This window comes from Coffea eugenioides, chromosome 8, assembly GCF_003713205.1.
Source record: "Coffea eugenioides isolate CCC68of chromosome 8, Ceug_1.0, whole genome shotgun sequence".
Classification (NCBI taxonomy): Eukaryota; Viridiplantae; Streptophyta; class Magnoliopsida; order Gentianales; family Rubiaceae; genus Coffea; species Coffea eugenioides.
In genome coordinates, this window is record NC_040042.1 from 8,414,827 (window position 1) to 8,429,801 (window position 14,975).

At 48.7% G+C, this 14,975-nt stretch overlaps 1 protein-coding gene across 1 annotated transcript; it reads left to right on the forward strand.

Annotated features, from left to right (window-relative positions):
- Positions 1-6,409: 6,409 nt before the first annotated feature.
- On the forward strand, positions 6,410-7,767 carry LOC113780132. The gene is made up of 2 exons (XM_027325946.1): positions 6,410-7,100; positions 7,292-7,767. The coding sequence occupies exons 1-2, from the start codon at positions 6,410-6,412 to the stop codon at positions 7,765-7,767; spliced, it is 1,167 nt and encodes a 388-aa protein (XP_027181747.1).
- The last annotated feature ends 7,208 nt before the right edge of the window (positions 7,768-14,975 follow it).

Consider the following 14,975-nt stretch of genomic DNA (forward strand, 5'->3'; position numbering starts at 1 on the left):
ATAATTTTGGCGAGACCATCCCCCTTGACATAATAGATAGTTGAAGTTTTAGTTATTATTGCACTGAGTCACTCATAATTCCAAAACTTCTTAAATTTTTATAACTACGCTATCTCAAGCCATCTTTCGCTAATCATAGAAGTTATTAAAGTTGTGGTGAGGCTATTCCTAGAAATTAAATTATTGGCCTTTAATTTGATGCATATATGTCAATGGCATATTTAAAAATGAACATTTTTTTATGTATGAACATAAACACTTTTACTTTCAAAATAGTAGAACAATTGCTGATCTTACAAACGACCTTCTCGTAATTTTATAGTTACAAATTAAATATCTTTCACCTGTAGTTAGAAGTACATTTTACCAATTAAATATAGTGTGATATTGTCTTTGAGCTACAAAATATGCATGCTTTCAAAATTTGTTTTCGTAGGAAAGTAATATTTTGAGAAAGTGAATGCACAACAAAATTGAAAAGATAAAATTCACGGTTATTATCTCGATTGAAGGATACTGTGAGAATCAAAACAATATTTTCGACGAAAAATACATCAAATTCTAAATAAAAACAAAATCATTACACACTAAATTCTAGGTAGTTGTCTTTGTGCTATTGTGTGGATTGCACTTGCAATGCCAACCTTCTGCTTGTGTAATTTCCTTTAGTATATCAATAAAGACTTACAATTTGCCTTGAAAAAAATTTATGCCCTGCTAATATATTAACTATGATGAACTACGCACTGAAAGAGCAGCACTGACTTATGTACGGCAGTTAAATTTAATTAATTCAAAGAAAGTATTTTAAAAAAGTCTTTTATGGAGAAGAGCAATTAATTATTTTAGCCAAACGAATAGTATCGGTGCCTGCTCTAGGCAAAATTGCTGGTATTATGTTAGAGCTTTTGTTCATTAAAACGTTTGAAAGAAATCCTCATAATCATCATCATTTTTTTTTTGCTCCGTTTTGGTATATGAATTGGCGAATCTTCAAGTGAAAGTTGATATGATTGTTGGGTTTGGATTAGTTAACTCCTGAGGTATTTAAAACTAATGAAATGGGAAAATACTATAGCATGTATGGTACTAAGATAACAAAGTCAACATGTAACCTGCAAGCTGTAAAGCTTCAATAAAGCTTTTGAAACTTTCCAGGTGGGTTAGTTCAGATAAAGCGAAAATAAAAGACTCAACCTGCAAGCAATTTGCAACTGTATGGAATTCTTAACTTGAACAAGTAGATCAAATTTTTCTTGTTTCTTTTTTTTTTTGGCAGATTATTCTTTAATTTAAAACTTATCCTTTTTGATACGGTGTAATTAAGTTCATGGCAAATACGGTGGCCCATATATTTCGGGAGGCAAATACGGTGGCGGATGCCCTAGCATCGTCGGGGCCACGGCGGGATGTTATCTTCACGGCGACGGCAGATCTCCCACGGAAGGCACGGTCTGCGCTACAGTTAGATAGGCTAGCAGTTCCTTCGGTCCGACTTTGTGGTACCCGAAGGTAGTTCTACCAAGGTTAGTTAGACGTATACCACTGGCTCATTGTAATGTGTTTTTGTTGGCAATAAAAGTTTAGTTTAAAAAAAAAAGTTCATGGCTAAGATCTTGAGATTATTGTTATCAGAGAATTAGTCTCTTGGAAGTGCTGAAAGTGTTGGCGATGCTACTTCTAAACACAATGCCAACTGCTGTTGGCTACAGGCTATTGTAGGCAAGATTCATTAATTCTACAAGTCTTTGCTAGAGGAAACAGTGCTAATTTTCTGCCAAAAACAAGCCGATGGAATTTAATGTTTAGTTGAAGTTTTGGCAGCTAATAGTCTAATACTAGCTAGTGTAAATAGTGGGGGTTGTTAGTTATATTGCTGATTCAACCGAAGCCCAAATAGGAGGGCATATTCTTCTGCTACATAGTAGGAGAGCTTGTGTTTGGTATGTGAGTTTGAATATTGGAAGCTGTAGAGGCCCCGTCCAGGGCCCAAACACGTGGCAGCCCAAGGAGGCCAGAGTTGGGCTCGGACCCCAGGCCCATGGGGACCGTCTTGGGACACGCCGCTGCTAGGGCTCCCTGGGAGTTCGGAAGAACAATCCCGCAGAGGGCGGAGAGAATCCCCCTCAGCACGGGATTGAGACTATCCCGGGCAGGTCCCAAAACGTACGGAGGTCGGACTCACAGGCAGGTATAAATGGTAACGCACACCAACTACGTAAGGTACGCTCACTACTGGTAAATTACCCCCGACTATTTTACTCCTTGTGAATTTCACTCACCGGAAGACTAATTTGACCGTCGGAGTGCCCCTGGGGACAATCTCGGGGCTCCCCTGCTAGTCATCCTATAGACCTCTTCTCGTTTATTTTGCAGGGCTTGGACACGTTTTCCTCATCAGCACGCCGAGCTCATCAGGTCAGCTCGGTCCGGGGAAGCTCAGCGCTTCTTCAGTTGGCGCCGTCTGTGGGAATCGAAGGTAATCGAAGTTGTGTTGATGGCGAGAACGCGCTCCAAGCGAACCGTAGAAAGCACCGATTCTGGAACCGGCGAGGGGTCCCGGCGAAGGGAGACTGAGGCGGCTCGAGACGCCAGGGGTTCAGCCCATTCTGGGGAACGGAGACAGCAGATCTTTCAGTTCGTGACGGAGAACCTCCCCATGCTGGAGGACATAATTCGACAAGCGAAGGAGGGGGCGAAGCCGGGGGCGCACAAACCTCCAAGGCGAAGGGGAAGGAGAGGGAATCACCTCCCGTTCCCTCAGAGGATGAGTCACGGGACCAACCCCCCAAGAGGAAACGGCCCCGGACTCCTCCTCGGCCGCGGGCCTCGGTGGTCGGGGATAGCGAGAGGTATTCTCGCGACCGGTCCGCTGGGGGCCGACCAAGGAATCCCTCATCGTGAAAGCTTGCGCGGAACGAGTCTGAGCGTTCCCCAGTCCGGTCTGTCAAGAGCCGGCCGCGCGACCCTCCCCAGTGAAAACCTGTCCGGGACGAACTCGAGCAGATCTTGCGGCCGCAATTGTACGAGGACAACTACGCAGTCTCGCCCTTTACTCGAGAGATAGAGAACTACCCGCTACCCCGGAAATTCAAGATCCCGAACATCGAATTGTATGACGCTTCTACCGATCTGAAAGATCACCTCTCGATCTTCCTGACACACATGCGCTTGCAAACGGCCGCGGATGAGATCCGCTGCAAGACCTTCCCCATGTTTTTGAAGGGGAAGGCCCGACTCTGGTTCCAGGGTCTGGCACCGGGGTCCATCCGGAACTTTCCCGAGCTAGCCAGGCAGTTCGTCGCCCAATTCGTCTCTTCAAAGATTTATTCGAAGAACGCGGATCACCTGATGGCAATCAGGCAGAAGCCGGACGAGTCACTAAAAAATTTCATGACTCGCTTCAACACGGAGAGCCTGCAGATCAGGGACAAGGATGAAAAGGTGGTAATGGTTGCCTTCATGAACGGGCTCAGGGCGGAGGAAACTCTTCTACAAGCTCGCCGAGAAGCCTCCTGGAGACCTGGAGGAGCTCTTGACCAGGACGCACGCAGCTGCTAATGCAGAGGAGGCGGCACGCCTGAAGAGGGAGTCGGATCGAGAGCTCGACGATCGGAGAGGACGTGGAGCCCCCGAAAATAAGAACGGCCCGGCCAAGAAGAACGTTTTTGACCGACTCTCAAAGAAGAAAGCCCCCGCTCAGCCACCGCTTCCCGAAAAAGGGTACACCCCCTGACTCGGCCCAGAGCCCAAATCCTAGCTATCATGGAGGCGGAGGGCCTGGGGGAACGGCCGCCTACGATGGGGACACCCCGGAACAAGAGAAACCAGGACCGGTACTGTGCCTTCCACCGTGATGTTGGGCATGATACGGAGGGGTGCTGAGCCCTGCGAAAGGAGATCGAAGATCTGATCTAGCGCGGCTTCCTGGGGCGATTCGTGCGGCAAAATCGACCAGGCTAGGAGTCAGGACGCACTTACCGCGGAGACAGGGGCGAGGGCCAGTGTCGCGACCACCCTGAGCGGCGTGACGTTCCTCGGGGCAACTCCCCCGACCAGAACACCCAGAACTTAGTAGGGGTGATAAACACCATCACTGGGGGCCCCACGGGGGGACAGCCATGCAGCTCGGAAGAACAGGCGGTCTCCCCCCGAGGGGGATGATTCCCTGAAGCGCTTGCGCATGGATGAGGAGATCACCTTCGAACCAAGGGATGCGGTTCCCCTGGCGTCTGGAAACCACGAGGCCATCGTGATAGACGTCGTAACCAATAACTATCGAGTAAAGAAAGTGTACGTCGACCGGGGGAGTGCAGTGGACATCCTGTTTTACCGGGTGTTCAAGGAGCTCGGCTTGGAGGACGGACAGCTAACCCAGGTTCGAACACCCCTAGTGGATTTCACTGGGCCGCCCATCAATCCGGAGGGGATGATCACCCTGATGGTCACAGTAGGGCAGACGCCCAAATACCGGACCATCCCCGTCAACTTCGTGGTGGTCAAACAACAATCCCCATACAATGTGTTCTTGGGACGACCCGCCTTGAATGCCCTCCAAGCTATCCCCTCGTCTCTCCACCTCAGCGTCAAATTTCCCATCCTGGGAGGAATAGCTGAGGTGCATGGAGATCCAGAGGTGGCCAGAGCTTGTTACTTGGCCATGCTCCGGGGGCAGGAGAAGGTGGTCGGCCAGACGACCAGCCTGGAGTCCTATATCCCGGGGGAGGAGGCTCGGCAGTTGGGCACCTATGACGAGATCGAGGGGTTCCCCCTGAGGGGGGACAGGCCCGACCAGATCCTCCACATCGGCGCGTCGCTACCCCCCGAGGAGAAGGAGGGTTTGAAAGCCCTGTTGATGGAATACTCCTAGGTCTTCGCGTGGACGGTTGAGGACATGCCCGGGATCCCAACTGACCTAGCCGTCCACCGCCTCAACGTGGATCCCCGCTTCAAGCCGGTAAAGCAGAAGAAGAGGAGTTTCACCCCAGAGAGGAATGAGGTGATCAGGAAGGAGGTCAGCAAGCTGCTGGAATCCAAAATCATCCTGGAGGTATACTACCGGACCTGGTTAGCCAATCCCGTCCTGGTGAAGAAGGAGGACTAGTCCTGGAAGATATGCGTGGATTTTACAGATCTCAATAAGGCCTGCCCAAAGGACTGCTTCCCCTTGCCGAGGATTGACAGGTTAGTAGACTCTACTGTGGGTTTTGACGTCTTGTATTTCCTGGATGCCTTCAAGGGATACCACCAGATAGAGATGGTCGAAGAAAATCGGGAGAAGACTTCCTTCATCATTGAGAAAGGAACTTACTGCTACCGGACCATGCCGTTTGGGCTAAAGAACGCCAGAGCTACCTACCAGCGTCTGGTCAACAAATTGTTCCAAAATCAGATCGACAAGAGTATGGAGGTCTACGTGAACGAAATGATCGTCAAGAGTCGAACTGACCGGCGGCTCGTTCCCGACTTGAGGGAGATATTGGACATCCTACGGGAGAGCCGGATGCGACTAAACCCGAAGAAATGCACTTTCGGGGTTAGGTCGGGAAGGTTCCTAGGGTTCTTGGTGTCCCGAGAGGGGATCCGGGCCAATCCGGATAAACTCCAGGCCATCATGGACATGGCCCCACCAAAGAACGTAAAGGAGGTCCAGCGGCTCATTGGAAGGATGGCCGCCCTGAACAGGTTCCTCTCGCGCTCCGTGATGAGAGGGCTACCCTTTTTTCGGATTCTGAAGGCGCCCAAGGATTTTCAATGGATCGAGGAGTGCCAAAAGGCCTTCACCGACCTGAAAGCATATCTGGCCGAGCTGCCCACTCTGACCGCCCCACAGCAGGGGGAAACCCTGTTCCTCTACTTGTCCCCTTGCGACGAGGCCGTTAGCGCGATTTTGGTGCGGGAAGACAGGGGGGCTCAGAGGCCGGTATATTACGTCAGCCGTGCGCTATAGGGGCCGGAAACGCGGTACACATCGGCCGAGAAATTGGTCCTGGCCCTGGTGCACGCCGCCCAAAAACTCCGTTCCTACTTCCAGGCTCACAGCATCGTTGTCGTGACTGACCAGCCCCTACAACAGATACTCACCAAACTTGATGTCTCGGGCCGGATGACCAAGTGGGCCGTCGAGCTGGTCGAGCATAACATCGGCTATCGGCCCCGCACCGCTATCAAAGCTCATGCCCTGGCGGACTTCCTTGCTGAGAGAGCTAACTTGTCCCTGGCCGAGCCGATCTCTCCGCTCAAGGAGGCACGACCAGGAGAGCCGTGAGTACTGTTCGTGGACGGGGTCTCGAGCAAAGAAGGGAGCGGAACCGGCCTGCTGCTCATCTCGCCCAGATTTGACTTCCCGGCGTCCAACAATTAGGTAAAGTACGAGGCCCTATTGACTGGGTTGCGGATAGCTTACCAGATGGGTATAACCGCGATCAAGGTTCGGAGCGATTCCCAACTCGTAGTCCACCAAATCCGCGGGGAGTACGAGGCCAAGGAGAAAATCATGAAAAAATACTTGGCCAAGGTACGGGAGGTGATAACCCTGTTTGATGTTTTTGAAATCGAGCATGTGCCGAGATCACAGAACAAGCGCGCGGACGCTCTGTCAAAACTAGCGTCCTCCTCGTTTGCCCACCTGAATAAGGAAATCTTGGTGGAGGTGGTCAAGCAAAAAAGCATCGACCAGATCCAAATCTTGGCAATAGGCAGCCCGGCCTCTTGGATGACCCCCATCGTGGAATTTCTCAACTCGGGCGTCCTCCTCGAGGATAAAACCGAGACTCGCCGCCTCCAATTCAGGGCTACCAGATACGCCTACGCTGAGGGGGCCCTCTACAGGAGGTCGTATTTGTCTCCCTGGTTAAAGTGCGTGACTCCCGAGGAAGGCGACTATGTCCTCCGAGAAGTTCACGAAAGCCTGTGCGCAGCACATGTGGGGTCCCGAGTGTTGGGCAAAAAATGCCTGCTCCTAGGCTACTACTGGCCCTCGGTGCTTCGGGATGCCGCGGCTCTTGTTCAGAAATTCCGAGCTTGCCAGGTGCAGCCTCGCTGCGTCACCAACCCACTCGGGAGATGGTCCCCATCCACAGTCCTTGGCCCTTTGCCCAGTGGGGAATAGATCTCTTGGGTCCCTTTCCCCGAGCTCCCGGAAGGTACGAATATCTCGTGGTGGCCATCGACTATTTCACAAAGTGGATGGAGGCCGAGCTCCTGGCCACTATCTCTGGAAGGGCAATTCAGAAGTTCTTCTGAAAGAACATAGTTTGCCTCTTCGGGATCCCGCATGTCTTGATATCAGACAATGGGCGACAGTTCGCCGAAAACCCCTTCAGGAGCTGGTGCGCCGAACTCGAGATCAGCCAACATTTCATCTCGGTCGGTCACCCCCAGGCCAACGGCCAAGTAGAGAATGTTAATCGAACCATTCTGCAAGGGCTGAAGACTAGGCTGGAATTGGCCCAATCTAACTGGCTAGATGAACTCCCTAGCGTCCTCTGGGTTTACCGCACCACGCCAAGGACGGCCACTCATGAGACCCCGTTCTCCCTGACTTATGGGGCAGAGGCGGTGGTGCCCGCGAAGGTCGGCCTCCCCTCGCCTCGGACACAGAATTTCGTTGCATCAGCCAATGAAGAATTGAGGTGTAACTTGGACATGTTGAAGGCCAAACGCGAGGAAGCGGCGATACGGATGGCTAAGTACAAGAGCCAACTCGGCCGCTATCATAACGCAAAGGTGAGGAATATGCAGTACCAACCGGGTGACCTCGTCTGAAGAAAGAACTCAATCAGTCGAGCTCATAGTTCCCACAAACTCGACCCAAACTGGGAGGGGCCGTACAAAGTCCTGGAAGCGAGCCGAGCTGGTTGCTGCAAGCTTGCGAGATTAGATGGAATTGAGATACCTCGCACTTGGCACTTCTCGAACTTGCGATTGTTTGTAGGATAGATTGGGTCAGGGTATCTTACTGTATTCTTTGGAATTCTCATACAAGTTCATCATTAAATAAATGTTCGGCTTTCAAGTTTTAAGTACATTCTCATTATCAATGTCGTTTAACTTTTAACTCCTGCACTAGTACACTCAGGCCATGCTAAGTGTCCTAGTGGGGGGGCTCTGAATGGTAGTGAAGGGAATGCCTTTAAAGTTTGAGAATTGATGCTCGACCCAAGAGGTCGGCAGGGTTTAAAGCTTTAAAGTCTGAGAGTTTGATGCTCGGCCTAGGAGGTCGGCACGCCGTGAATTAGTTTGATACGGTTTGTTAAAATCTGAGGGCTTGACGCTCGACCCCTGAGGTCGGCAGGGCTGCCTTTAAAATCTCGACGCTCGACCCAGGAGTTCGGCAGGACTGTCTTTAAAATTTTACCGCTCGACCCAGGAGGTCGGCACGCCGCCCAGGTTGTTAGAATTCGGTTGTTAATTTAGTTTAATCATTTGATGGAACCCCAGTTTGTCGTCCTTTGACAATCATTTGATGGAACCCCAGTTTGTCGTCCTTTGACAATTTGGTTGTTGGCTTATAGTTTGGCGGATGCTTGGCCCAAGAGGCCGGCACGCTGCTTCAGTAAATCAGGTTTGACGTTCGACCCAGGAGATCGGCGTAACTTAAAACCCAGAAGTTTGGTGTTCGGCCCAGGAGGCCGGCGCGTCGCTCCGATTATTAGAATTCGATTGCTAAATCAGCCTGATAGTTTGATGGTTTGGTGTCCCTGACAACTTAGTTGTTAGCTTAGAGTTTGGTGGATGCTCGACCCGAGAGGTCGGCACGTTGCCTTAGTGGATCAATTTAGTGCTCGACCCAAGAGGTCGGCATACCGCTTTGGTTGCTAGAATTCGGCGCAAGCGAAAATCGGAAGCTGAAAATAGGTTGTTTCACTCAATAATATGTACATTCAAAACCTACCTATTATAAAGCCTACCAAGCTAAATGAAAAGGAAAAAATATACAGCTCAGGCCCTAAGACCCCTAAACCACCGGCTCCTTACCAGGAGCCCGGCCGAGACCCTCGTCCTCCTCCAAGGGGACCTCCACCAGCTCGGCCCCCACGTCAAGCCTGTTCACCAGGTTCTTCAGGGCATGCCCCTTGCAGTACCCGTCGAAGAGTCAGTCCAGCTTCTCCTCAGCTACGGGATTGTAGTCCTTGAAATCAGCCAAGTTGAAGTCGGGCAGGTTGAGTTCCTTCACCTGGTCCAAGGGCCGCGTGAAGCCGACCTGGAGGATGGGCTGGTTGAGGGGGGCGACGTCTTCAGCAAACTGTTCGGAAGAGATGAACTCCCGAACAGCCCTCTTGCGCTCCCGGCTGATGATGCCGGAGAGCTCAATGGCGTGGTCCTCCTTTAACTACGCCACGCCCTTCCTCTCCTGGTCCAACTCTGACTTGGTGGAGGCGACCTGGACCTGAGCCGTCTCCAGCACCTTCTCGGCCTTGCCCAATTTGGCCTTAAGGGAGTCCGTCTCCTTAAGGGCATGGGCAAGTTTTTGCCCTGTCTCCCGATTCTTTTTCTGCAGTTTCTCCAAGTTCGGAGAAGCGGATTGCCAGGGCGGCTCCAGCAACATTGGCCTGAGGAGAAGAAAGAAGAAGTTAGCACATTGCGCGACTTAGCCGAAAATCGGGGACACAACTGGCCTAAGGGATAGGAAACTTACTTGAGCTTGGGCGGTGAAGTACATATCCTGGAGCTCGGATGGGCTGGCGAGCTCCATCCACCTCTTATCGTGAGGGAGGACCGAGCCCGCAACCAACTCGCGAGCCACCTCGAAAAATTGGGCTCGGTCGTTGATGAAAAGCTCCCAAGACGGGCAGAAGCGACGGGGGTCGTGCATAGAGGGGGTCTGGCCCGGCTTCACAGGGGCCACATGGCGAAAATGCCACAAGCTGGGGGGAGGCGTCTCCCGGGTGTGCTCCTCCGCGGAGCCAACCCCCAAGGGGACAGGGCCCCCCGACGTCAACAGGAGAGGGCGCTGTGCTGGAACTGGCGTGAGCTTCTTCTCGGGTTGGAAAGGCTCGTCCCCTCGACCCATCTTCTGCCCTGTCGCCTTCTTTTTGCTGGCGACCTGCTTAGAGGGGGACTGAGATTGAGATGTCTTCTTCTGGGGAGCCGAACTGCCCTCAGGAGTCGGAGAGGCCTCGGAGGTCTTCTGGGCGGCCTCTGGCTGTGGGGTTGGGGTGATCGGCTCGGAAGGCGCGCCCAATAGTTTGGAAAGCCTTCTCACTGCAGCAAATGTCACCAAGTTAGCACAAACAGGACAGTGAAAGAAAGAAGCAAACGGCGGACTACATAAGCGCAGAGGCGGCATTACGGGCGTCGTCGTCGGCAGGAGAGGGCACCACCTCTCCAGGGGACCCGGACAACGTCCCCATCAGTCCAGCCGCAGAAATCTGCTCGGTGGAGAATTTGGCCGTATAGAGCTTCACCTTGGAGCTCACAAGCTGGCTGAGAGTTTCGGAGTCCAAGTCCTCCGGATAGGGGTCGGATTCGACCTCCCCGACCTTCCACACCTCAGGGGGAAAGTGGGCGGATTTAACAAAAAAGAAATCCCCCATCCAATTCTTTATGGAAGAAAAGGGACTCCGAAAAGAAGATCCTGGGTGCCCTTCCCGCCCCGAACTTTGCTAGTTGTTCGGCGGGAGAAGTAATACCACCCAGGAAGGTAGAGTTTGTGGGTATAGAAAGCTCGGAAGAGAGAAAGAGAATAGGGGATGGAGCAGATCTGACAATAGATCAGGAATTCAATGATAATCCTGATCGAGTTGGGGTGGACTTGGGTGATCTTCAGTCCCCAATAGCTCAGGATCTCGGCCAGGGTTGAGGGAATGGGGAGCCGGAGCCCCGCGACCAGCTACTCCCTGTAGATGGTCACAAAGTCAGAGGGGGGTCGGCTAGCTCGGTCGTTAGACCCGACAGCCCTCGGCTCGAAGGCCGGAGGAATTGAGAAGGACCCGGCCAGCTCGGCCACTCCCCCGGGTGAGAGGGTGACCTCTTGATGGTCAGGTTGACCGTAGTCGATTTCGGGATCATCCCCCTGCTCAGGAGTAGGGGTCCCCTCGGAGGAATCCCTATTCTCGCCTACCCCTCCCAGGGCTCCGCCAGGGGAGTCATGCGGGGACCTGGGGGAAGGAATGGAAGTAGCATGCCGCTCGATGAGGGTATCGAACTCGGCCACCTCCTCCAGAATACGGGCGGAAGGAGAATGGGCAGATGGAGAGCTTATGATATCAATGGGCTCGAGCAGGTCAGGAATGTGGAAGTTGGGATTAGAAGCAGAGGAAGAAGAGAGAGGAGGAGGAGAGGATGAAGATGAAGATGAAGATGAAGACGAGGAAGAAATGAGGAATTTGGGGGCTCTACGATGGGCCGGAATTTGGGATGCGGTGGAGGTAACGCCGGAACAATCCGACATAAAATGCAGAAGGTGGCAAAGGAGGAAAAGAAAGTGCGAAGGAGGAGAAAAAAAAGGGCGAAGGAGGAGGAAAAATGACTTACTGGTGAACGAAATGGGGAAAAGATGGAGGAATCGCCGGAGTCTAGACACTGTAAGCCGAAAATCTTGCTACTGGAATTTTCGGGAGTAAGAAAATATATGAAGAGAAGAAAATGGCAAATAGAGTCGGAAGGAAATCTGGCAGTCCTATTTATAGGAGTGAAAATGGGGGAAACGGTTGCTTGAATTTGAACCGACCCATGTGAACGCATTTAATAACGATACGGAAACCGAGGAGACGCGACAACCGAAAGGACGCGGGCGCAGCTTTTCGGTGACAGCACTGCACCAGAGGTGACTCTAGCAGAGCAGGGCAGCGCTGGCCTCCCACGTGGCAGGAGTATAGATTAGGTCTGCCTGAAAGCTCCACCTAATCTAGGGGGCTAGTGCAGAGGCCCCGTCCTGGGCCCAGACACGTGGCAGCCCAGGGAGGCCAGAGTTGGGCTCGGACCCCAGGCCCATGGGGACCGTCTTGGGACACGCCGCTGCTAGGGCTCCCTGGGAGTTCGGAAGAACAATCCCGCGGAGGGTGGAGAGAATCCCCCTCAACACGGGATTGAGACTATCTCGGGCAGGTCCCGAAACATACAGAGGTCGGACTCACAGGCAGATATAAATGGTAACGCACACCAACTACGTAAGGTACGCTCACTACTGACAAATTACCCCCGACTGTTTTACTCCTTGTGAATTCCACTCACCGGAAGACTAACTTGACTGTCGGAGTGCCCCCGGGGACAACCTCGGGGCTCCTCTGCTAGTCATCCTATAGACCTCTTCTCGTTTATTTTGCAGGGCTTGGACACGTTTTCCTCATCAGCACGCCGAGCTCATCAGGTCAGCTCGGTCCGGGGAAGTTCAGCGCTTCTTCAGAAGCTAATATTGGAGTGCTAATAAAACTCTCTTTTAGATTGGCACTTCTCCAAAACAATATGTTAGGCAACCTCCAAACCAACATTTATTTTGGTTTACATGTTATATACAATAATATCACCAGACTTTGTGATATCTTTAGTTTAATATGTTATCCAGAACTTTTCTGAAAACCAAAAATTGACACTGCTGAGTTTTGTACAGGATTTACCTGCAAATGTCATTGGAATGTATATGTGAGTCTAAAAAGTTCTATGCCATGTGGAAATTGATCCATCTTTTCTTTGAAAAGAAAAAAACCATGTACATTGAATTCTAAGTTAAATCAGAGCCAATGTAATCTTTTGCTCTTCTTCCTTCAACGAAAGATTAGCATGCTTATATTTTTATAAAGCAATATATTAATATATACTAGAAAGAACTGGAGGTTCTGTTACTCTTGTCGAGGAACACAAAAGTATTGAGTTTTTTATCTCCCTAACGAACATAAACTCTAAATCTACCTCCATAACCACGCATGAAGAAAAAGGACAGACAGTAGCAGTTGCAGTCAAACTCTTAGTAGTTTAACTTGTAAGTTCATGGCCTAAATATATGTATCTCAAGATAAAAGACAAAAAAACCTGGCAATTTGATTTTTATTTCCTTGCTTAGATATCCACATTTTGCCATTTATGCTGCGAAAAAATAAAAAATTTAATAGATGTTGAAAATATGGAGATTTTTACAATCTTTTGAGTTGATAAAAGATAGAAAGGTAATTGAATAAATGGGCACCAAAACCACATTTATGTTCTTTCATAAATTGAATAATTTTTTCTAAATTTTACTTTAATTTTTGCTCTTCTGGAAAAAACATTTATGAGCGAGTACATATATAGCTTCTTCACATTTGACTTCTTGCCAACTAGTAAAAATTATCCACATATGCATCTATAATATACGTTAACCACAATTCTAATCTCTGACCTTCAAATGGAAGAATTATCCAACTTCCCAATTAGCGGATAATCTTGCCCGCCCCTAGTAGCAGTATCATTTTCATCAATATTCTCTCACTGTTCTGTTTCAGCTCCCCTATGATCAAAATCAATTGATACTGAAACTGGATCTGGATTTGAACTAGCAAGAAGGTCATCTGAGGATCTTGACTTTTTATTTTTATCAATGTCCTCAATGGTTTGATTTTCAAAAAAGACAACATCTCTGCTTTTGGTCGCCTTTTTTTCAATAGGATCATACAGTCTATAGCCAAAATCTTTATGCTCATAACCCAAGAAAATACACTATTTTGATTTCACATTAAGTTTTTGACCTCTCATCTTTGGGAATATGAACAAAGGTTCGGCAACCAAAAACTCTCAAGTGCTTAAAGAACATATTTTTTCCAGTCCACACTCTCTTTGGATATCACCATTCAAAGGAACTTACGAAGAGAGATTAATCAAATCAACTGTAGCCTTCATTGCCTTACCCCAAAAGGAATTTGACAGCTCAACATTGAAGAGCATATATCTGACCTGTTCAATGATAGATCTGTTCATCATTTCCGCTACTTCATTCTTTTGAGGAGCTTTTGATATTGTCTTTTCTAGTCTGATCCCATGAAATTTGCAGTAGTTTTCAAATGATCCTCGGTACTTAACTATTTGTTAGCGTCCCTCTCAACTTTGCTACGAAAATCTTTGAACATATATAAAACCTGATTTTTAGATTTCAAAACAAAACACAAAATTTTTCTGACAAAATCATCAATAAAAGTTACAAAATAAATATTACTACTAAGAGAGACCTCTCTTTTATATGTCAAATATCAGTGTGCATCAATCACACAGTCGATGAGAGTGAGAGGCTAACCATACTTGAAGTCTTGTCATATGTAATTGGTGGAAAAGGATTCTATATTAATTCCATTGGATCATAGCTGGCTATAGATAATAAAGTAGGTGCTTTAATGTGCGAGGTACCACAAGTTAGGTGATCATAATATGTATGTCTTTAATGTGCATCTCGATGTAAAGTTTCACATTACAAAAAATTTTAAAATTGGTGCAGTAAAAACTAATAGGAGTAGTTATTATTATTATCATTATATGCCGTACTATCCATATCAGGTAGCAAGGCATATAAGTTAGAGGAACGATAATAGATGCTAGTTAGAGGCTACCTTTCAATACTTCAAGAGATATAAAGTTATTATTTAAAAACTAAAGGACGAAAAAATTTATTTGACAAAATACTAAAACGGTTTAAACGAATTTCATATAAAAAATTCATTTACTAAAATTTGCCAGGCTTGGTGCGTAAAATGACAAGGAAAATGAAACAAGATCCAAGGAAGTCATTAATCTGATGAGCGTTGGCCCTTGCTTAAGGGCTAATCCTAATTGGACTAATTTCACTTTATACCCTTAAACTTTTATCATTTTTTCACTTTGTATCTTAAATTTGTATTCCGGATACTTTGTACTTTAAACTCTTAATTTTAAAAAGTTTATAGCCTAAATCTTCAAGTTTATTTCGTTTAGGTCCAATCAGTGACAATGTTCAGCGAATTTAAGATTCAGTCAATGGCACTTTACTCCTTCCATGGCCAACCAACTTAAAGATCTGACCTAAGAAAATT

Bases quoted from the DNA above. Each gene is read 5' to 3' on its own strand.
- LOC113780132 (XM_027325946.1), top strand. From the start codon at position 6,410: ATGGGTATAACCGCGATCAAGGTTCGGAGCGATTCCCAACTCGTAGTC. The intron at 7,101-7,291 runs GTGGGGAATAGA...TCTTGATATCAG, and splicing joins AGTCCTTGGCCCTTTGCCCA to ACAATGGGCGACAGTTCGCC.